General features: G+C 49.7%; 1 protein-coding gene across 7 annotated transcripts in view; it reads left to right on the forward strand.

Annotated features, from left to right (window-relative positions):
* The first annotated feature begins 2,032 nt into the window (after positions 1-2,032).
* Positions 2,033-23,675, forward strand: part of NSMF (NMDA receptor synaptonuclear signaling and neuronal migration factor) — a 45,227-nt gene continuing 23,584 nt past the window's right edge. For all 7 annotated transcript variants that reach the window (XM_039720202.1, XM_039720206.1, XM_039720204.1 and 4 more), the window contains exons 1-3: positions 2,033-2,219; positions 10,588-10,649; positions 21,775-22,251. In XM_039720202.1, the coding sequence (XP_039576136.1) occupies positions 2,113-2,219; positions 10,588-10,649; positions 21,775-22,251 (646 nt within the window). In that variant the 5' untranslated portion in view covers positions 2,033-2,112. The remainder of the gene's footprint in view (positions 2,220-10,587; positions 10,650-21,774; positions 22,252-23,675) is intronic.

The raw sequence follows: 23,675 nt of genomic DNA on the forward strand, positions 1-23,675 counted from the left end.
GATCAGGGGAATTGGGTGCCTTCATCGTTTTTCCTCTCTCTACAGAAATTACTTTATTTTTCAATGGGTAGATTAATAGACTGAACAGACTTAATTTGTTCAAATACTATTATATTTTCTTGCAGATTTTACTTTGGAGTTTGTTGAGAGAGAGGATTGAAGCTTTCCCCCAACTTTTGTTGTCTTCATGCAGGGTCTCTGAAGGACAGTGAAACATGAGCTATTCTACAGCCCTTCCTCAGCTACAGACAGGACAAGGTGTGCCTGTCACTCCCTCCTTCAGCTGCCTCTTTTCACAAAGCCTGTAGGAATTTTAATTATCTATAAAACTTCTACCCCTCTGTCCAATATTATTGAATGAGTGGCTCTGAGTTCCTGGGGTTCCTGCACTGCAGAGTCAGGGGGACAATCCAAGTACTTTTTCTGTATGTTATGTATTGTGAATAATATATAAGAATTTGCTGCCCCACTCACTCAGGTACCCTGATAGTAGAATTATAAAATACTTTCCCAAGGAAAAACATTTTCCCAAACAGCCTAGGGATTGAAACCTACACCCCTGAAATTGATCTGGAGACTGGAACCCCTCTGCTGTGAAGAAAGGCTGGAGGGGTTGCGAGTGTTCAGATGGAGAAGAAAAAGCTCTGGGGAGACCTTCTTCCAGCCTTTGTATATTGAAAGGAAGATTATAAGGAAGATGGTGGGAGAATTTTTATCAGGGCCAGGATAAGAGGCAAAGGAATAGATTAAACTGTGTAACAGGACAAAATTTTTTTATGATGAGGGTGGGCAGGCCCTGGCACAGGGTGCCCAGAGCAGCTGTGGCTGCCCCTGGATGTGTCCAAGGCCAGGCTGGACAGGGCTTGGAGCAGCCTGGGACAGTGGAAGGTGTCCCTGCTCATGGCAAGGATAGAGTAAGTGATCTATGAAGGTTCTTTCCAACACAAGCAGTTCTGTGACTGTGTGGATTGAAAATCCTCTAAGGCTGGGCTGCCTGGTTGATCAGCTCCTTCTGTTGGGTTTGTTTTAAGCACTCGGTGATCTCAAGGCAGGTGTTTGCTCTGGCAGGTGACACTGGGCACGAGGAGGTTTCTGAACACCCATCTCTCCCTCATGGCTCCGCTGCCTCGTCACTGGCAAGGGCTGTGCTGCTGCTCTGGGACAGCAGTGGGGAGCAGTGACCTGCTCAGGGGACAAAGACAGTGGTGTTTGTGTCAATTCTACAGAGCTGTCGTGTCCAAAATCCAATCTTCATGACCGTGTCCACCCCACGTGCAGAGGGATGCAGCTGCCCTGCTGTGGAAAATAAACCGTGTGTGAAACATTTCAGCTGATCTGTCAAAGGCAGGGTGCAGTTTTGTGTCAGAATGACTGATTTTTTTGCAGGTTGCACGCCTGCTTCCTGACAGGAGCCTGGAGGGAGATACTCCCGGGCCTCCCCTTGCAGCCGGGTCTGACGGCTGCTGGCTGGGTGTTCCCCTCAGTAGAACCGCGGAACCACAGAGTATCCCGAGCTGGAATTGACCCACAGGGATCACCCAGTTAAACTCCTGTCCCTGCCCAGACCCCCCAAAACCCCACCCTGGGCATCCCTGGCAGCGCTGGCCAAAGGCTCCTGGAGCTCTGGCAGCCTCGGGGCCGTGCCCATTCCCTGGGGAGCCTGGGCAGTGCCAGCACCCTCTGGGGGAAGAGCCTTGCCCTGATCTCAGCCTGAGCTGCCCTGGCCCAGCCCCAGCCGTGCCCTGGCTCCTGTCCCTGTCCCAGAGCAGAGATGGGAGCAGCCCCTCGGGAGGAGCTGCAGCCCCCTGAGGTGTCCCTGTCCTTTCCCTCCTCCCGCTGCAGCCCCACACGCCCCGTGCTGGGGTCCCGCCGCCCCGCGCGGCGCCTGAGGCGGGGCCGGCGCCCCCTCCCCGGCCATGATGTCAGGCGGGCGGAGGAGGTGCCGCTGGCCAAATATAGCGGCGCTTCCTGGGCGGCGGGGCGGGCTCGTCCCTCCTTCTCTCCCTCCCTCTCTGCCTCCTGCCGCAGTCAATGGGGCGGCAGCGGCCGCGGCGGAGCGCAGCGCGGGCCGGGGCCGGCGCGCCCCGGCATGGGCAGCCGCGGGGCCCGGCGATGAGCGCTCCCCCGGCCGCGACCCCCCGCGCGAATATGGGCACAGCCGTGTCCAAAAGGAAGACGCTCAGGAACGAGGCCATGTCGTCCGTGGCGGCCAAAGTGAGGTGGGTGCCCGGGGCGCGGCGGGCGGTGCCTCGGGGGGCCCCGCGGTGCCGGCGCCCTGCTCGCCCCCGGCCGCCTCGGGGGTCGTGCCGGGCTGGGGGGAGCCCCGAGACCCTCGGGACGAGCCCAGGTACCGGTGCGGGCACTACCGGGGCTTGTGCCCAGGGCCATCCCGGGCTGGGGAGTGGCAGCTGCCGGCGGGTCCCTGTCGCTGGCTGCCCGATCCCCCCAGACCAGCCACGCACTCGCTGCTGGCCGTGCTGCCCTTGCAGCCCCGGACCCGCAGCCTCTCGAGGGGTGACTTCTCTCCAGAGGCGTCCCCGCCATCGGCCCGGCCACAGCACCCGCTGGGCTTTATTTGCTGGGTTGGCAAAGAGCGTGTCAGAAGTGGATTTGTCAGGGATGGAGCTTTACAATCTTCGGGAATTCGGAAGTGCGGTCAGTGTGCCCGGCGGTTTCTCCTCTGCTGAAATGCCGTGTGCGTGTCCGCGGGCAAAGTCAGCAGCCTCCTTCAAGGGGTCTCGCTCCTCTGAATGGAAAAACTGCTCTGTGAAAATCTGCACCCACTGTGTCTGCCCTCCCGAGCAGCGTCCCAAGCCACTACATGGACCAGTTAGGGGTTTGGGTTCTATATTGTGCCTGTTCTGGTTTTATATTGCTTGTCCTGCAACGTAGTATTTCGCGCACTGCCTGATCCCAGTGCTTTTCAGTATCAAGCATTGCTGCTTAGTGGTACTTAGGTTAAAAAAGCTGTCAAAGATGAGCTTTGCCTTAGTGCCCTTTCCCAAATGAAAGGACCCTTCTCCCACGCTGCAGTGCAAGTGTCACAGCAGTCACCCGGTGACTGTTTGGGGGCATTGGCGCAGCTTTTTAGCTGCTCCTTCAGCACAGCTGTGCCAGGGAGTAGGTCTGTCACTATCTCTGCTTCAGCTAGACTGGCTCTTTGCTGCTGGGGAAGAATTGGGAGAAATTAAACTTTTCAACTGCATTATATAACGCCTCCTTTGTGTTGTTAGACAAAATTGCATTAGAATAAGCTGGAGTCATGTGTAGGACTCAGTCCATGTTGCTGAAAGATCTCAGTCACCTCTCTCTGTAACTCAGCATTACGGCATCTCTGCTGTGCTCAGAGGAAAGAGAAGTCTTAAGGCTTGAAGTGAAGAGATGCAAAGCTTGTACCTTGCCATCTGTTTGAGTTGTAAAGAAACCCATCCTTCAAACTCTGGAGTATCTCGAGGGAAAGCTCTCCAGGCAGAGCCTGCAACTTCTCCCCACGTTTTGTTGCACCCTGCCCATAACCAGTAATGAAAACATGAATGCTTTCTGTGGCATTCAGAGATTTGGAAGTGGGATTCTTTGTGGTGATGTCAGCCAGGTGCATATACAGAAATGACACGTAAAGCACCATAAGTGCAGCGATGGAGTTCTGGGAGTGGGATTAGGCAGTCACACAAACAACACACTCAGTAATTGGTAGGGTTTCAAATGGTAGTGTGGGTGTTTGGGAGCGACTAATGTGTTTTGAATGTAATGACTTGTTAGCCTACACCAGGGTGGGCAGATGCTGCTCAGGTTCCATCAGCTGTGGGGTCCAGGAGGTGCCTCGGGGGTTCTGGTTTGCTCCACACCTGCTGACAAGTTGCAGGTACAGGTTTGCGGGAGCTGTGTGGTGTCTCTGTGAAGTAAGGTGGTTTGACCAGAAAAGTTATGGGTGGGTTTGGGTTGGGGGACATAATGCCCTTGAGAAGTGTCTGGTCACATAGACCATGGCACAGGACAGGTGCTTTTATGTGTCTCCCTATTGATGCCCATGCTAGAAATTCCTGATCCAAAAATCATTTGAGGAGGTCGGCGAACTTGCCGAGGGGGTCCCTGCAGAGCCTCTTTGTGTGGAGAAGGTGCTGGTGGTGACAGGTGCTGTCCATGTGCCTCCATCCTGCCGCTCCAGGCACAGCTCAGTCCCTGCTCCCGTGAGCTCTGTCATGCTTGGGATTCCTGCAGCAGCAATGACCCACCTGCTGGAAGGTTTCCTGGAGCACATCACCCACAGCTCCTCTGCTCTGCCCTGGGTTCTCCTCCGTGTATCTCCCTCATCCTCATCTACAGCAAGGACTCTGTAGGACACTGGGTAAGGCTACAGAGAGACTGTTCTGTCCACCCCAGGAGGGCTGGGCACTTGGGTCACCTGTGTGGGTAGCACTGCTGCAATGGTCATGTGCCCTGTGGGTGTAGGCAGCTGGGGGATCCTGGGATTGCTTCTCTGCATCTTCTGGGCTCTGTCCTGTTCATGTTTGTCATGACTTCTCTTTAGAGAGAAAAATCATCTCCTGGAATTCTGCTGCAAGTCCAAGTGACCATGGCGTGTATTTCTTGTGTGTGGCTAGAGTGTGCGTGCACACTTGACTGTTTTACTGAGCAAGAAGCAGGGCTTGTTTGCTGGTGTGAGTAATGGGATCCAGGCAGGAGGTGCAGGCTCCCTAGATTGTTAAATTAAAATCTCTGCAGAGCCACTCAGGGGAGTTTCACGTCCCAGGAGCATTAATTAAGCGCCACGCAGCTTGTGTGTGCTGGGTCTTTTAAGTAGTTTCTTACAAACTAAGGACACAATTGCTCTGTGGAGAGCACCCACAAGGCTGCTGAGTTTGTTCTCTGTGGTCGTCTTCTCCTGCACGCCCGGGCAGGGCTGTGCTCGGTGCTGCTGCTCTGATCACCTCTGAAGGGCTTGCATGTGAGGTCTCCCTGTCAGGAGGGGCTGTTCCCTCCCTGTGTGTGCTTTTATTGCCCTGCAGCTCCTGGGCCCCAGTGCTGAAGGCAGGGCTGACGCAGTTGTCCTTGAGCGGTGACCTTGGTGCTGCCCCTCCGCTGACAGCCTCTCCAGGGCCCTGCCTGTGCCTGTCTGACTTGTGCTCCTTGGCTTCCTCAGAACTTTTCCAAGGGCGCAGATGAACCAAAGCCCTTCAGAAAGGGGTCTTGGTCCCTTGACACCTACAGGAAAACACTGGCACCCCAAATGAGGCAATAAAGCAGATGTTTTCCTGCAGCTCTGCTTAGAATTGTGCTGGCCTACAGCTGTTCTTTGGGAGAGCGTGATGGTGAGAGCAAGCAGACATGAGGCTTTTGCTGGGTGTTCCAGAACCATCTTTTCTTGCAGTCTTTAGCACAGGAAATATTTGTATTGACAGTGTGGTTTGTCTTGCCCAGTTCCATTACCTTGGCATCTAGTCCAGGATAGCCCACAAAGGGGTAAGAATTTGGTCTCACTCCCTCTCTTCCTGCCTAGAGAGGGATGAAGAGTGGCTTTGAACACAGCATTATTGAAAGGGTGGATTTTTCATTGATGAAATGCAGAGGTAAGTGACCATGTACCTTATCCCAGGCTTCTTGCTGCGTGAGTGATTTTTGGCTTAGCTTGGGGTTCTTCATGGAGTCTAGATTCTTCTTTAATGCTTGTGAATTACTGGAAGTATGAACTGTCTCTGATTGCCTTTTTCTTTTAACTTCTGCTGCTCTTCCTCTCTTCTCCTGTCCAAACTTCATGATCATAAATTGCTCCAATACTGTGGGATCTGTAAGACCCATTGCTGATGTCCAGTCTCCCTTTACTGAATGTGAGAATTTTAAAATTAAAATTTTCCAGCTACCATTTCTCTACATAGATATTTTAGAAAACTAATTTTTGTCAGGGTATTGTTACTATTAGGCTTAAATAACGTAGGTGTCACCAGTCTTTAATGACTGAGCTGTTAACTGTGGCTGTGCTGGAGGTGTTCCCTTCTCTGCTCGGTGACAAGAGCAGGATTGCTGCTGTAGGAGGATGTGGGTCCTGATGATGCAGGTCTCTTCTCTCCTGTATGCCTGAGATGCAGCACTGTCAGATGCTGTCACAACAGATTCCTGCTGCAACTTCTCTGGGCATTACTTCTGAAGAAGCATGAGAAGGTGGTGGGTGTTCTTTATTTTTTCTGTGTAATACTCCTGAATAGTCCAGGTTTTGCTTAGCTTGCTGCTAAATGGAGTTATCTGAGGTCTTTTCTGTATCTCTGAGCGTTTCAATCTGCATTTCTTCACTCTCTAAGTGTCAGTTTGGTGGATAAATTTATGTGCATCAGTTTCTCATGGCTGCTTGTGTGCATCAAGGCCCCTTTTATCCTGTTGATGTGATTATTTCAGAGACATGAAGGCCATTCTGTGCTTATTACATTGTAATTGAGATCTTTGTTATTTGGCGGCTTTGCTCCTTCGAGCAAATCTCTGTCTAGACTGTCTGTGCCTCTTCACAGTTCTCTTCCAGCCCCGAGCCCAGCTCTGACATCTGAGGCACAGTGAGTACTGGAAAATGCCCCCAGAAGGGCAGCTGCCTTTGCTGCCTGTGTTGTGCTGCCCCATCCCTCCTTCCCTCCCTGGAGCCATTCTGATGGAATGCTGGAGGAAATGCTGGTGTTTTCTGAGGCTTGTCTGTGCTGGTTAGACTTAGCAGCACAGTGTGCTAGAGCCCCGGTCCTTGCTTGATGTCCATTTGTTAAATCAAGCTGTGCTGACTGTGTGACATGCAGGTCTGCTCTGCCACTAGAATGAAAACCTCGCTCCAAATGAGTCAGGGCTAAACTTGTCCTGTCATCAGCTGATCACCTCTCAGTGCTACCTGCTCATTGGTATGCAGCTTTTGCAGTGTCATACACTCAGGGTTATAGCTCACTGGCCCATGGAGCTGTAAGGCACCTTGTATTCATCTCATTTATGTGAAACAAGTTTTCTGTTTCATCTGTTGCCAGTTAAACTATCCCAAGGTGTCTCTGCTCAGAACCCAGTTAAAGGGGTTTGTGTCCAGTGCTGCCCAGTGGTGTGAGGGGGCTTGAACTCCATTGGCAGTGACAGAGGAGGCAGAGCTGAGCTGAGAGAAAAGTCTGATTGTGTGACTTGTGGTAGTAGATAAAAGAGAGAGAAAAGAATAGAACAGCAACCATCTGTTTGAATTGTGCTCTGGCTTTACTTTGATCAAGCCGATGGGTAGCCAAGGGGAGCAGAGCAATGGCACAATAACGATCCAGGAGAGTGCTGGTGAGCTGGGATGGCTGTGTGGGCAGGGAATGAGCACAAAAGGCTTGGCAAGGGGCAAGTAGCCATTCGCAGCAAGTGTGGCCATCAGAGTCCCCTTGGCAAAGGACACTTGCAGACATCTGCGGGAGATCCGCTGAGGCACGGCCAAGGAGAAGCTGATGGCACTGGGGAAGTGGGAATGTAGAAGGGAACCACTGAGATAATAGGCAGAATAATTAGCGTGGAGTTTCGGGTGTAATTGGCTGGAAACCCACCGTTGCACACTGTGCTGTGTTCACTGGGGCTGGGGAGCTGTGCCCATGTGTCCATGTTTGTTTGCTCTTGGCTTGGCCTGAAGGGTCTGAGAGGCGTGGGGTGGAATGGCCAGGACAGAGCTGCAGGGAGCAATGCTTTTGAGCAGTGCCCAGCTTGTTTCTGACCCACACAAGAGCTCTGGGTATGGCCTGATCTCTGTGTATGACCTGATCTCTAGGAGCTCTGGCACCTGGGATTGTACCGTCTCCTTCCTTTGCCTAAGGAGACAAGAGGGAGGTCAGAGACACTGCAGCACCTTCCAGCTTGAGCTCTTACTGAGTGACACTGTTTTCACCATGGACTACACTGGGCTGGAGGGCAGCAGTGCTTCTCTGGCTCTGTCTTAACTAGTTATCAATTTTGGTCTTAGGAAATGCTTTGTACTAGTTTTTGAGCCTGTGGTTTGCAAGCCAAAGGTGAAGCGTTGGTTCAGGTTTTCAGACACACAAAACAGCTCCAGACATTGGCAAAGAGGTGAATGGAGACAATGACAGATGAATTTGGAGCTCGTGGAGCTTTTGAACTAGTTACAGATTTATCATCATATTTCAGCATTTTTTGTATAAATCACCATGTTCTCTCACTGATAATTTACCTGAAAACTTGCTTGCTATTACTTTTTCTACATGTAATGACTGCTGATGCAAAAGAGAAGCCTCAGAGTTTTTCCCAATGATTGCCTGTGTGCCCTGTTTGTGAATGGTGTTGGTGATGCCTCACAAAGGCACACATTTCTATGGGAAGTCTTGGAGTCCCAGAAGTTTTGGGGGAAGAGATCTTGGAATCTCATGCCCAGCCATCTTATGAAAGCTGTGCTGTTGCCAGTGGTGTGCAGGATCAGCCATAGCTTTGGCTGAGCTTTAACCACCTCTGAGATGGAATACAGGAGCAGCTCATGAATGTTCTTGCAGCTGAGTAGCCTAATGTTAAAATCATAGAACTGTTAAGGTTAGAAAAGACCTCCAAGGTCAATGAGTCCAACTGCAAACCAAACCCTGCCACATTTACCATTAAACTATGTCCCAAGTGCCACATCCCCACTTCCAGGGATTTTGACTCACCCACTCCCCTGAAGCAGCCACACTGCAGTTCCCAACTTTGCATTTGTGTTGCATTTGTCAAGTCCTGCTTTTGGCCTGGGCAGAAAGGTTGAGGGTGCCAGGAACATCCATGAGGTGCTTGTCCTCCTGGATGGGTGAACCACGATGGTCACCCCTTTGCTCTTCACAGTGGGGATCGTGGGCTGATTGTAGAGCTCCCTGTGTGACACAGTCTCCTTGTGACCATCTCTGGGGGTGTTAGGCACTGAGGAGGACAGTTTGGGCAGCTGCCACCCCAAGCCAGTGTCTAAAGGTACAGCCTGGAACTGGACCTGTAAGAATCCAAAAACAGGGAAAACCTCAGCCTTGTCTGTTAGTCTGAAAAGATGCAGAAGCTTCAATCTTTCTTCTTGCACAGCTCCAGCTGTGCTGCTCCAAAGCAGCATTTTGCATTTGACTGTGCTGAAATTTAGTCCCGGAGAGATTAAATTACTCTTTCTTCATTGTTCATATTGATCCTCTGTTGCTGGCTGTGGAAGACAAATGGACTGCCCACTCCTTCCAGCCCGAGTCACTCTGGGAAGTGCATTGGAGCCTTGTTAACCTTTTCTCCTCTGGGAGGTGGTGCATAAAAGCAGTGGGGAACATCCTGGCTGCACAAGCTGGGATATGCAAAGCAGAAGGTGGTTTTGGAGGTCAAAGCCATTTTCCACTTGGATATCTAATGGTCATTATGAGCCTTTTGTAGCAGCTTAAGCTGGAGAGGATGTTCTGAGGCTGTGCACCTCTGAAGGAGGAGAAGAGTGGATGTGATGCCTTGGTGTGGAGAGTCTTCTCTGTTGCAGCAAATCTTGTCCTTCCCCAGGAGATGCTGATGTGCTTGAGGGCTGAGGGTGCTCAGCTCTGGATTTCTTGGCTTGGCTTGGCTTGCCAAGGAGGTGGGTGGCTGTTTCACCTCCCTCTTTGCCAGTCTCTACCCTGGCCTGCCCAGTGGCAGCTCAGCTACAGACCTTGGAGAGATTGTTCTACAAACCTGGGGAAAACGGTTGGCTGGGGAAGACCTGGCTCTAGTATTGTCTCTCTTGAGTCACAGGTCTGTTAGGTACAGGAGAGCAATCACAGCACCAGGACATAACAAATGCCCTGGCAGTTGGAGTCTGGAGGTTGCTGTGTTCCATGCCTTGACCAAGGATTCCTTTCCTGTGTGAGTTGCAAGCAGAAAGCTCTTCCCTGGTTGGAATATTCATAGGTTTGCTCTCTTACATAGGCCTGGATGTGTGATAAGGGTTGAGCTCACCCTGCTTGCTTGATTCTCAATATATTCCATTAAAATTTCGGTCATCCACAGGACTGGAATCCACCAGAGAAGCAGGAACTGCTTTTGTGGGAGGTTGTGGGTGTCTCTCAAATAAGCTTGTCCAGTAATCCAAATGGTGACATAGCTGGGGCTTGAGAATTTAAGGTTCAGGTAGGTAAAATGGGCATTAACATCCCCATCTGAGCTGTGATAGCTCCCAGCTGAGAGCTTTCAGGACCTGTAGGAGCTTGGAGTGGTGGTTGGCTCTGGGGTGGAGATGCCTCAATCCTGGGGTGCCAGGAGGGGCTTAACTCAGGGGGGCTGGAGACAGTGAGCCAGTTCCTGTGTGCATCACAGATTGCATGCAGGTGCATTTCAGTTCTGTTTTATAACAGAGAATCTAGAGCCTAAATGAGTCCTGGACCTCTGGTCCAGCTCTGTTTCCCAGCTTGGCCAGGGGAACACTGGTGTTCCACCAGAACCACTGGAATCCTGGTGTGGAATGAGGAAGCCTCTTGTTCTGGCAATGGATTTCCAGGGGTGTCACCTGAGGCTGAGGGAATGGCAGCTGCAGGAACACAGCAGTGTGTTGGTGTTGAGCTGTTCCTTCTTTCCTTGGCCTTTAAGCATCTCAAATCTCTTTCTTTCTCTCCTTGGCTGCCTGCTGATGCTGGGACACAGAGCGGCGAGGGCTTTTGGAGAATACCTTTCACAAAACCATCCTGAAGGCAGAAATGGCTCAGGTAAGAGAACTGATGTGCTTTGGTTATGCCCATGTGTGCCTGCACCTGTGGTTAATAGCCTTAGAATGAAAGTGCATTTATTTATCTGTCACAAGCAGTGAGATCTCAGCAGCAGAGAGGCAGAGGAGTTGCCCCCAAGGAGAAAAGGCAGTTTGGTGACCCAAGGCTTGGGTGGGCTGTGGGGATGAGATCAGTTAGGGGACAAGTGCCCTGTCATAAATTCACCCCTGCAGCTGATATCCTTAGAAGTTGCAGCTGGGATCCCCAAGGAGAAAAGGCAGTTTGGTGACAAGAAAAGGCAGCTTGGGTGGGCTGTGGGGATGAGTTCAGTTAGGGGACAAGTGCCCTGTCATAAATTCACCCCTGCAGCTGATATCCTTAGAAGTTGCAGCTGGGAAGTGACTGCACTGCACAAGGCTTCTGCACTGGTTTGTGACTCCTAGGTCTTGCTTTCACTGGGGTATTAAAAACAGGTGAGTTATATTCTGTTCACTGGTGTAAATCCTTGCTGGCAAAGGTGACGTCTGGATTTATTCCAGGGGTTTGCTTCAACAGGGGTTAAACTGAGATTTGCCTAGATCAGGGAACTACCTGTGCTGGCTAATGTGTCAGTATTTTCCATGTAGATATTGTCTCCATCAGCTTATCATGAGTTCTGCTTGATGGGCAGGAGAATGCAGGATAAACTCACCTGACTTCTAACAGGGCTGTATCTTCTCTGTGATGAAAGAAAATGTTATGCAGGCAGTGAATTCATTGCAAAACCTACAGAAAATCCTGTGGAATCCACAGAAAGTCTCTGTGAACAAGTAACAAATTGTTCTGTGCTGTTAAGCTGTTGTGCAGGGGATAAAGTTATTAAATAGAATGTAATGTAGAGTGATGGTATCATTTTAGGTAAGCTGTGTGTGTTTAAGCCTGTACAGGAGATACCTCTTGCTCTAAGAGCAGTCACACAGTCTTTGGCAGCCAGCTGAGTCCTTTCCTTTTCTCTTGGATCTGTTCTAATGACCTTCAAGTCGTCCTTGGCTGAATTGTGCTAATGTTGTGAATGGAAGGGCTCTAAGACATTGTACCAAGATTTTCTTGGATTCTTTTCATGAAGAACTCCAGGGACACTTTAATATTTGGTCTAAGAACAGCATGTGGAGGTAGGAAGGGAAGGGCTGGGGTTTGGTGCAAACCTTTTTTTTTTGTTCCTTCCATTGTGGCCATTTCTGCAGCTTCTTCTGTGACCTGGAGTCTCTGCCAGTCCTTTTTGCAGCCCCCACCCCAGTTTCCAACAGGAAGAAGTGTTGGCTCTTGCTCATTTTGTAGTGCCCTTGTAGTATCTGTGGGGTCATGTTGGGGCCAGGCAGAGAATCTGTGATGGAGACAAGAGGAGATTGCAGATCTGCCCAAGGTCTGGGCAGCCCTGGTCAGATCCAGGGAGTGGGAGCCTCTCTGATATGCACTTAAAAAGCTGATGTTTCACTCATCCTTGGGGTGCTCCTGGTTACTGAGTGGGTTAGGAGAGCCTGGAAATGGAGCTGGTGTGACTCCTGGATCATGTGCCACAGCCAGGCTCCCCAGAGCAGCATTTCAGCCCTGTCTCTGCTTGTGACATCCATAAGCTCTCTGGGGGAGCCTTTTCACTCACTGCTCCTTGGTGTATCAGCCTTGAGATTGTTTTTGAATCCAGGAGAATTTAGTAGTCACAGGCAAGAATGAAACAGTGAGAAGCACACTTGGAAATATCACAATACTTATGGGATCCTTAAGTATTCACTTGGAAAGGAATAAAATTCCCTAGAAATTACTCTAAATTCTGAGGGAAAGGGGAGGGAAAAAAAAGAATCGTCATTTTTAAGTCATCTTATGAAATTCTGCAATGTATAACTTAACACAGTCTGTAACACTTCTTTATAAATAACCCCAGTAGGAAGGTTGCTATCCAATAAAAAACACTGCAAGTAGAAAAATTTGGCTCCTTTTATTTCATCCCAGCAGCCTGATCACAGGGAAGTCGTGTCTTTCCTTCCTGCAGAAATTCCATCTCAGGATCACTTGTGCAAGTTCTGGTGGCTTCACCTTTGGCTGGGGATGGTGCTGGAGCTGCAGCATGAGCTGCCACCCAGTGACTCCAGGGAAGCCAAGGAAGGGCTCTGCTGCAGAAGTTGAAGGCATAGCACAGATCCAGAGGGACCTGAATGGGCTCCAGCTCCTCGGAGAGCAGGCAGAGGCAATGTGAGCAGGGTTCTCCCTGTGCAAAGCCCACCTGCGTGCTGTGGCTGAATTCCCACTTGCATTTGTTGGTGCCTTAGGTCCTGAAAGCTGGGTGCTCCAAAGAATGGAGTCCTCAGTGCCTGTATGTGTCTGTCAGCTCTGACCTTTCACCTGAGTGTTGTGCCTAGTGCTCCAAAGAATGGAGTCCTCAGTGTCTGTCAGCTCTGACCTTTCACCTGAGTGTTGTGCCTGGTGGAGCAGGCGTGTTTCTGCCCTCATAACCCCAGCTGTGCACCCAGGTGCTGCCTGCACTGCCAGCAGACTGAGCTGGGATGAGGGCTCTGGCCTAAATATGACTGGAAGGAGGCAGGCCTTGGTTCAGTCCAGAAAAAAATGGTTTAAGAAATGTTTAAAAAGTCACTGATGAATGCAGTGACAGAAAAGAGGTGTGGGTTTTGAGGAGCAGGAAGGTGGTAGAGCCATCAGTGGGACAATGGAGGCATAAATGGAAGAGGGAAGAGCAGGATCTTCCTATTCTTGACCCAAGAGCTAGGACCCTTCTCTCTCCCTGTGCAGGGCAATCCTCATGCAGAAAATGAGGCAGGTGTGAATCTTTGGGATGTGAGTTCTTTGCTGCTTTGTCTGCTGGTTCAGCTCCTCAGCAGAGGGGTGAAGCTCTGACCCCCCAGGCAGCCCCAGGAGATCCATGGAGATGTGGAGGGAGATGCCAAGTGCAGACTCTGCCCCATCTTGCTCCACTTCTGCTGCACTTTCTTCTCTGAGGATTGTCCATTTCAGTTTGCCTTTTTTTATCTTTTTAGTCCATTGACTCCAAGGAAAGGAAAAGATATAATGGCTTTTGCATCCCTCATAACTTCACATTCCACAGCTGATCAAAGAGCTGCTTCTTCAGTCATAACTTCTATTTGTGGTGGCTCCTCTGGAGAGCTTGTGTGTTTGCGTGTGACAGAATGTCTTGGAGAAACTGGGGAGTGGTAATGAAGAGCTGCACAGGGATTGTAGATCAGCAGGACAGGCCAGCTGCCTCATCCAAGGGCTGAGTTATGTGCAAGGCTGTGTTTACCTTCTATTTTCAGTAAAAGTGCAGAGTGCATGCTCTGCTTGCTTTGCTGGGGCAGGGCTGGGGAGTTGCACAGCTTGCACGAGGTAGAAAGGCTTGCAGTTGTTGCAGGGTGTACCTGGGGGGAACAGAGGTGAGGGGGAGCATTTGTTGGTTACAGCTTCTGATTCTTGCTGATGTGAGGCCCAAGAACTTTGTGGCTCAGAAACATTGTGTGACTATTCCTATGCAACTCTCCTGTGTCTTATTCTGGAAGAGTTTTTTTTCCAGGTGGCTGGAGAGGTGCATTTACCTCTCCTCTTTCTCAGAGGTTTTGTCAGGGATGATGACCATGCAGAGTTTTCTTCCCTTTGTTTCCCTTTTGGAGCAGGGCAGTTGCCTGGTGGTGGGGTATGAATGCAGAGGATGGAAAGGTTGTCCCTTTGGGATCACTCAGATTTTTTTCCCCTGATCTTTAAAATATTTTGAGGAATTAGAAAGAAAGGGAGGGTTGGAATCTGCTGCAGGTGACAGGATATGGATGTGTTGAGGGAGCTGGTGCCAGGGTGGTGATGCATCTCCTGCTCTCTTCCTGCCTCTCTTAATTGCTGGTTTATTTATGCAGGCTGGAGGTCTGGGAAGGTTCCCATGCAGAGCACTCTGCCTCATTCAGCATTCATTCTGCCTCCAAGGCAGAATGGCCAGAGTCTTTGCTGACTATTGTAGCTTTCTGGTACCTTTTAATGTAGAAGTGGGTGTCCCTTGGGACAGACTTAGAAGAAAGATACAGAAAGGGATTAAAATGTGAAAGGGGAGTGTAAAAAGGCTGCAGAGAATAAAGCATGGAATAAGTAATCAGTCTTACAGAGCTCATGGAATTTTGGACATTCTCCACCTTAGGTGTCAGAGGCCCCACACTGAGATAATGCACATTAGATTTTATCTCCTTGTTCTGGAACTGTGAGAAGAAAAGGTACCAGGGCATGGGGCAGTGACATTGAGAAGGACAGCAAGCAGAGCCTTGGAGAAATTCCCTGCTGTCTCGGGAAGCAGGGATCTGTCCTGGTGAGCTGGGATTCAGACACAAGGATCAGGAGGGAGCTGTGTGAGTTTTTTTCCTGTTACTTTTTTAATCTGTTTTGCTCACTGGGGTTATTGGGAGGGCAGCTGCTGCTGCTGGAGTGGGGGCCTGTAGGATGCAGCACTGGGCTGCCTGCTGTGACCAGCTGCTGTGGGCAAGCTGTGTGGGCAAGGCTTTGGAAACAGGAGAGGGAGAGATCAAATATAAAGTGTCCTTGGTGCTGCAGAGGTGATGGGCCTTGGGCAGGAGCTGTCTAGAAGGCCTTGAGCTAAATTCTCCATGGCTGCTGCTAAACCAGCATGGCTGCTGCAGCCTGACAAACCAAAGGGGGCAGTTACCTGAAACTGGAAATGCTTCTTTTTAAGCTCAAAAAAAGTAATCTTTGTGTCTTTCCTTTGTTGTTTTGCATGTGCATGATTTTGACTGATTTTTCAGCCATCAGTGTGAGTGTGTAAGGAGAAGAGGGCCCTTGTGAGCTTCCCCAAGCCGAGTGGCAGTGGGGAGGGGTGGCAGGAGCAAAACCATGTTTGTGTCTGTGCTGGGTGTGCAGCCACCACTGGCTCAATCACTCGTGTTTGGAGCCTGGGCTTTGGCTGTGAGTGTGTGTGGAGGGAGCAGCCAGGCACAGAGGAGCTGCCTGATGCTGCCAGAAACTGGCATGGGGTTGGAGAGACCCCAGGTGAGGCTTCGTGGGTGCTTCAGGCTGAGTGAGCTGTGAGCTGAGCTTCCTGTGCCACCAGCAACTAAAGCTGCAGCTGTGCAGTGCTCTGAGAGGGATGTTCCATTTCCTGGCTCACACTGTGGAGCTGCCAGCCCAGCCTGGCTCAGAGGAAGCACCAGCTTGGCCTTTTTCTCTAGAGATGTTTGTCCTGTCCCCAGGACAGACCCAGCAGTGCAGCTGGCCCTGCTCTCAGTGTATCCCTGTGCTGATGAGGTGGTGGTGCCCTTTTTGGGAAAAGCCCTTGCTCTGGAAGGAGTTGTAGGTGGCTTGAGCTCAGGACAGAGCAGGGATGTGAAATCTCATCTCTGAGGGCTTCAGGCCTCTTCTAGCATGAGCCAGTGCAAGGATGGTGTGGGCGTATCCTAAACTTGCTGTGGAATGTGTTGTTGGCTTACAAAGGGAACAAAGACGTAGGTCACGGTGTTACCATGGAGATGCTGAGGTGATAGAGCTGCCACTTGCTCCTTTGGGTCGTGTCTCACAGTAGCAATTTCATCTATTCACATTAATGTTGCAGACCAGACTAAAAGGTTACTCACCTATGAGATGCCAGGTCAATGCTATCTTGAGCTTGTTTGTTTTCTAAGCCTGTTTGAGCAGGGAAGACTAATTGGAGCCATTTTGTCATAGTTAAGTGACCTTCTGGTTCCTCAGAGCAGCTCCCTTCCAGAAGCAGCCTTTGCCTGTTCCCTGTGCACAGCTCAAGAAGGACAAGGAGCTGCTGGAGAGGGTCCAAAGGTGATGAGGGGTCTGGAGCATCTCTCATCTGAGGAGAGACCGCAGGACTGGGTGTGGTTAGTCTGGAGCAGAGCAGTCTCAGAGGGGATCTGATTAATGCACATAAATATCCCCAAGGGGTGTCAGAGGTTGGTGCCAGACTCTGTTCTGTGGTGCCAGTTATAGGACAGGGAGCAATGGCCATAAACTGAAACACAAAAAGTTCCACCCCAACATGAGGAAGGGAAAAAGAGCTCTGGATCAGGTGCCTGGGGAGGGTGTGGAGTCTCCCTCTCTGGAGACATTCCAAACCCACCTGGATATGTTCCTGTGTTACCTGTTCCAGGTGACCCTGCCTTGGACTGGATGATCTTCAGAGATCCCTTCCAACCCCAGCTATTCTGTGATTCCACTACTCATTTGGCTTTGAAGCTACTGCATGGCTGAAATGCCACTGTCACTTTTTTTTTTATTGTTGTATCTTCCATTGTATTGTTGTATCTTCCACCCCTGCCTCATGCTTCAATAACTTGAACAAAATTTCCATTTTTTCCCATGATTTCTTGATCCCATTTCAGCCCTGAGCCCAGCAAGCTGGGCTGGCTGGGGTCATGTTGTTGGGAGAACAGAGCTGGCATGGGGAGAAGCTCTGCATTACATCTCTGGGAGGGAGCAGAGGAGAGCAGGACCTGCCAGCAAACCTGAGGGGCAGGGACAGGCATGTGGGAGGTCTTGGAGTTGTGATTGCAAGAGAAACTTCTCAGCTGTGCCATTTGAATGGTTGTTAAGGGTTTTGCAGCACCCTCAGCTCTGGCCAGAGCACCTCTGTGCTCCCCTCACTGAGGGAATCAGTTGGTGCAAGGTAAAAACCTCATTAAATTCATTCCTACTTCTATGAGCAAGGCCATGTACTTACACCCAAAAACTTTCCATTCATCTTCAGTGACTGTGGCAGTTCTTTGATTTAAAGTTGGAACTTACTTGTCATAAACATCAGGTCCAGAGAGTTCCAGCTGAGGAGGAACAGGGAAGAAAGAACTGTCTCTCTGAATTATTTTTTTTTCTGAGATGACAGATGTTCTTTTAATAGGGTTTATCTGGATTCCCCTTTGCCACTTTGCCTCTGATGCTGGAGCGGAGGCTTTAAATCTAAGGTGCTTTAATCATCAGTTTAGCTGCTAAATACAGGAATAAATTTGGAGCTTCTGTCTGTGCCTTGTGGCTATATGCTGCCTTGATTTATAAACTTCTCATCCCAGGGGGTCACAAGGCAGTCTGCAGCAGATAGGAGTTGGCTCCAAAGTTATGGATAGGCATCAGTCAGCGGGGGCTGATCCCAGCACCTTCCCTGCTCTGGGGAAACGTGGTGGCAGTGAAAGGAAAATGTGCAAGCCCTTTCTCTGTTCCCTAAGTCAGAGTGAGTGCTCAAGCTAGAGTTACTGAATGAGAAAGGATGTATTGTAAGTATCTAATACTAATAAATTAGTATTAATTTACTGCCTAATTATCAGGAACTACGTGTACTGAGAATGTGGGTTCTTGATTTCCCAAGACACTGCTGGTTTCCCAGCACAGGTTTGTCACTGCTGTCAGTCTTTGGTCATGCATGTGGCCTGTGTTGGGCAGTGCTGTGTGGAAGGTGAAGAAAGAAGTGTCAGACAGGAGTAAGTGAAGCCAAAAAGACAAAAGGTTGTGTGTTCAAGTACATAATGAGGGGGGTGAGAAGTGGTTTGGCCCTCAGGACTGGATGTCAAGCCCTGCTGGACTTGGCCCAGGTGGGCAGGGAAGTGATGGAAATACCTGGTACCAAGGGATACATGACCTACAGAACAAGCACGCTGGTCTTCTTCCTTTTGTCTTGCTGCTCAGTTCCTCATGCACAATAAATCCACGTAGAGCAAGAATCAAGGTGAAAAGAGAACCTGAGGAAGCTGATTTATCTGGTCCTAAGCAGCTTTGCAGCAGTGTGAGACTCAGGTGTTGCTGCTGAAGGCAGCAGCGGGGGGAGCAGAGTCATTCCCAGGGCAGCTCCATGGCATGGTGCAGGGGAGGGAGCTGTGCCAGGCTGCCCAGTCACACTGGCAGGGGCTGCTGTGGCAGGAGGATGGAGCAGCTGGGAGTGGGAGAGGTGACAAGAGCCATGTGAAATGAAAAAAGGGAGCAGCAGCTCGAGACGAGGGTGTTAACAGCATCCTGCTGCAGCTGACTCCAGAAGGCAGCTCCAGTCCTTGCTGAGCTCCTGTGAGTGTCCCTTGGTTCTTCTCACCCAATATCCCTGTGGCTCAGCTCTAATCCAGCATTGATTTCAGGACCAGCCTGACTTCTTTCCTAGCAGAAGCAAACTATTAGCCTCAAATGCCTTCGTGGCAACAAGGGCAGTGTTTGGCACCTGAATCCTGTTCACTGCAAGCACAGACAAGGGTCACTGGTCACATCTTGGTGTGTTACCTTGTGTATGTGAATGCACAGACTCCTGAAATGGTGTGGATTCTGTTCTACAGGCCAATAATTCATTATGATGGATGTTTGAATCTCTTTTCCTTCCACAGTATTTTTTTTCTGTAGATAAATTCTTTATTAACAACTGCTCTTGAATAAAGCTTCGTATTCCCTTGGCATATGAAGTTGCTTCTCCAGTGTGTAATTACTGAAGGTGTTAAATTGAATGAAAATGAAGAATTATCCAATTGTTTTACAAAAAAAAAAGCACATTGGTGTGCTGGCAGCCCTTTGTAGTGTAGATCCTGAAAACTCTTATATAAGTACAAGTAAAAACACGTTGAGGAGGGGACAAGTAAGGTAGGAAGAAAGAATTATCCTCACATGTTACATGCTAGATCAGGTAGGTAGTTTATGTCATATATATATATCTGGTCAATCCTGCCAGGATTTCAGTAAAAAATTTACTCTTGACACCAGTCACGGGCCCCTGAAATGTCTGTAAATTTTATGGAGCTGAACAGACCTCAGTGCTTATAAAACAGAGATTGGAATTGGTCTCTTTGCTCCTGTGATCATCAGCATTTTCAGGCATACTGTGCTTTGGGGACTCCATTTTTCCATTTAGCCATGGATCCCATGGCTCAGGAATTCCTGGATCTCTGAATTCCAGAGCTGTCAGTGTGAGAGTGAAGGTGACACTCCTGTGTGTTCCCTCTGAGGAGGCTGTGCATCTCCCATACAAGTATCAGTTTCAGGAGGAGCAGGGGCAGCTGTCAGCCACGATTTTGTGGTGTCTTAAGAAATCTGTAGCGTCACTGTGCCCACACAGATTAGTAAATTTGACAAGTTGAGAAGAGTACTTAGAGCTGGCCTTTGTTTTTAATTTTAAAAATGGTTTGTTTGGCACTATTAGTGAGCACAGATCTTGGCAGATCTCAGGGAGTCGTTTGGTGGTGTTTTCCCAAGACATGCCCACTCTAGAGCATGGTTAATCCTGGAGCTGGGGAGGATCTGAGCTGCTGGAGAGCAGATGTAGGGGACCTGCTGCTGCCTCTTGAGGGGTGACACGTGGTTTGAGAGATCTGGGGCCTGTGAGCACTCTGTGCACTGATCTCTGACACTGCAGGTGGGTACAGGCTTTGGGATGACAGCCTGTGGAGCACCTTCTTCCACTGGAATGGCCCTTGCTGTCCATCAGGCTCCTCCTGGAGCAGGTGCAAATGTCCACACTGACCATGGGGCAAAGTAGAGCCCTGCCAGCCTTTCACACTGTCTGGGCTGTATCTGAGGGGCACTACCCCTCGATACACCTGGACATGGATTTTTGACTTCATATGAAGCCTGGACAGAGCATCAGCTGCAGGTTCAAAAGGCACAGCTCTTTCTTCAGGACTCCTACAGTGTCTCCTCCTGACCAGCTCCAGTATCCAAAGACTGTGAGGAGACAAATGAAAGGAAACCTGACTTGTGTCAGCCTGAACAGCCCTGACAGTCACTTCTTGAGCAGAGTGGGCAGAGACTGATTTATTTCCTAGTGGTGCTGGGGGAAGTTGTATCTCAAGCAGAAAAATGAGACAAGGGTGACACCCTGTACCGGTACTAGCTCAGTTCTGGTTGCAGGCAGAGCAGAGGGAGAGGGTCTGGGCAATATGAGCATATTACAGGATGGATTTCAGATTCAAAAGCTGTGTATGGCCTCAGCTTGGGAAGGCTCCACTCAGAGGGGCACAGGAGCACTTCATGGGCAGCAGAATGTGGCAGGGGTGAAAGGTCTGTGTTGCACACTTGCACCACCACTCTTGTCCAGAGGTCGTTCTCCTTTTCCTCCTTCACTTCATGGCCAGTTGCAAGGTAGCCAAGCCTTCAAATTGTGGAGGAGTTCCTCCAGGTCATGACTCGGTAGCCGAAGAAGTTATGTTCCATGAATATCTACTGAAGTAAAGGCTTGGGTTTGCTTTCTGCCTCTGTTTTGAGTGCTTCTGTCTGTGCTGGACAGTAATGATTTCATTTTTTGGGTAGCAGTCACATAAATAATGCATTCCCTGCTGAGCCTTTTTGCCAGTCCCTGAGCTGCTTCCCATCTGAAGGGAAGTGTAAGAGGTAATTAACAGCCACTTGAAAAAGGATTAGCAGGTGGGTGGGAGCTACTGTTGGGTTCATGCATGGAATTGCCATGGAAATGCTGAGATTTCCTGGCACTTCATCCAGTGTGTGGGCTCCAAAGATAGTTGCACTCATGGGCCTCTCTCCTTTGGATCTTCCTACCCTGCAAAGGGAGCGGCTGTGTTTTCTTCCAGGACAGCTCCCACGGGCCGAGCCGTGGCCATCTGTGGGACCGGGGCGTGCCGCGAGCCGGGTGCTCTGCTGCAGCTGCCAGCTGAAGTCTTGCTGCATTTCTTTCTTGTCAAACCACCTGGCAGAAAATCAGGAGGAAAAAAAAACCAAACAGACCTTGTTGGTTTGCCTCTTTGCCAGTGTTCTGAAAGAACTCAATGTGCCAAACACTCGGAGTTTGGCACTTGGAGAAGGTGGTGCTGGTCCTTGTCCTGCAGACTGTGACCAGCTCTGTAGCCCTCGTGTGGCTGAACAGGGCTGCAGCTGAACCAGGGCTGTCTTGCATGGCAGCACTTTCAGGCTGTGCAATGAGACCTGCATTTGCTGCTAGAGTTGTTGGGTGTCCACACATGCTTAAAATATTGGACCCCTCTGTGAGAAATATCTCTCATTTCAATGCCTGCTCTGAAGGTTTAGAAGGTGGTGATGGGCACACGTTCATCTGAAATGGTTCCTGCAGGGACCTCCTGTGTCTGTCTCCCCTACACAGCAGTAGCAAAGAGCCTCCTGAATTTGCCAGTGTCTGTGGGGCTTTGCTTTAAGGAAAATGTGCCTTTTGTTTCAGATCACCTGCTAGCAGACTCCTACATCGGGCAGGAGGACTCCCCTGAGATGCAGCAGGTGGCCCAGAACAAGCGCAGGCTCTCGGTCATCTCGGACGGCAAATTTGAGAGGAGCTTCACCGAGGAGCAGGCGGAGAAGATGCCGAGCGAGGGCCCCAAGCCACGAGTCTACACCATCTCTGGAGAGAGGCCGATGCTGTCGGAACACGAGAATGACAGCATGGAACTGGTGGTGATGAAGGGGGCTGCCCACGAGGAGTGTCACCACGGCCACCACGCGCACGGCGCCGGCGGCTCGCACGGCGTCCGGCACTGCAAGGCCTGGCCGGGCGGCCGCCAGGGCTCCAAGGAGTGTCCCAACTGCTCCAGGCTGGCTGCCCCTTCCCAGCAGTCCATTGAGCTGGAGCAGCACCCACCTGGCGAGGCTGGGTGGCACAGGAAAAGGCTGGAGAGGATGTACAGTGTCGATCGAGTGTCTGGTAAGTGGGTGCTGGGTTCTTGTATTGAGGACAGGTGAATAAAGTGATCTATAGACTCTAAGGTCTCAGAAGGTAAAATGCAAAGTTTATTAGAAACGACACATTTTTTTATAGACAGTTACCATAAAGGTGGACTTGATCAGTTTTTAATTACAGAATAATGAGGTTGGAAGAGACGTCTAAGATCATCGAGTCCAACCTATGCCCTGATACCTCAACTAGACCATAGCACCAAGTGCCATGTCCAGTCTTTTTTTAAACTCATCCAGAGATGGTGATTCTACCACCTCCCTGGGAAGAACATTCAAGTACTTTATTATTCTTTCAGTGAAAAATTTTTTCCTAATATCCAACCTATACTTTCCCTGACGTAGCTTGAGACTGTGTATTATTACAGAATAATAACAATAATAATAATAATATTAAATGTTTATAATAATATTTATCATTAAATATAATAATTATTATATGTAATGATCTTCATACTATTGGTTAATTAGGAACAGCACCCTTCTTGTAAGCATTTTACAATTAACAACACATTTTAAATCAAAACACCAGCTGCAGAATTGTTTTAATTCTTTCTCTGAGCTTTCTCAAAACTTCCCAGAGGAATGTCTGGGAAAGTTTATCTGACTCTCTCCCTCTGACCAGACTGTCAGCCACCACACCAGCTGACACAAAAGGTGACACCCATCTCATGCCAGCACAGGGATTTTAATCCTGGCCCCTTCTGGTACCCTGGGGCAGAATTCCTAGAAAGGGATTGTCAAAGGAGGAGTTTGCAATAAGCTGAGCTCAGTTGGAGGCCAGCTCATCCTAGCTCTTGGTCATCAGAGGCTGCTCTGGTGGTTTTCATGACTTTACGCAGCTCAGTGAGCTCCTTTTCTGTGGAGGAAGAGCAAAAGAGGAAGGTCTCTGTCAAAACCCTGCATCCATGCTCATCCCAGTTCAGAGTAGGATCCTTCTCTGCCTCTTGCTGGGCAGGGGGAATCTTCCTGAACTGCTCTGTGGGAGCCTCAGGTTATGGTGTTCTGTGCTTTGGTGTGTTCCCAGAATGCTTGTTTGCAGGGCTGGAAGCCACTCATGTAGTGCCACCTCATGGGCTTCCTACAAATACAAGCAAATAACACAGTGTTGGACTTTTTTCCCTCCTTTCTTTCTGGCTTAATGTTCTCAGGGAAGAGTGCTTGTAATTATTCCATTCCATTAAAAAAAAAATTGTCTTTAAAAACTGAACCATTAATCAAATATACGTCACAGTCTGTGTGCTTTGAATTATAAACTGATGGGCAGTCCATCTTTGCCTGTATGTGACTGGCAAAGAGTCTGGCCTAATTTGTCTGATTTTTTCTGTAAACACACATCAAGGCATTTAGAGCAGAGAGTCTGGCCAGGAAAGGTCAGGATTTTCTCCTTGAAAA

This window comes from Passer montanus, unplaced genomic scaffold, assembly GCF_014805655.1.
Source record: "Passer montanus isolate IOZ18808 unplaced genomic scaffold, ASM1480565v1 scaffold43, whole genome shotgun sequence".
NCBI classification, from domain to species: Eukaryota; Metazoa; Chordata; class Aves; order Passeriformes; family Passeridae; genus Passer; species Passer montanus.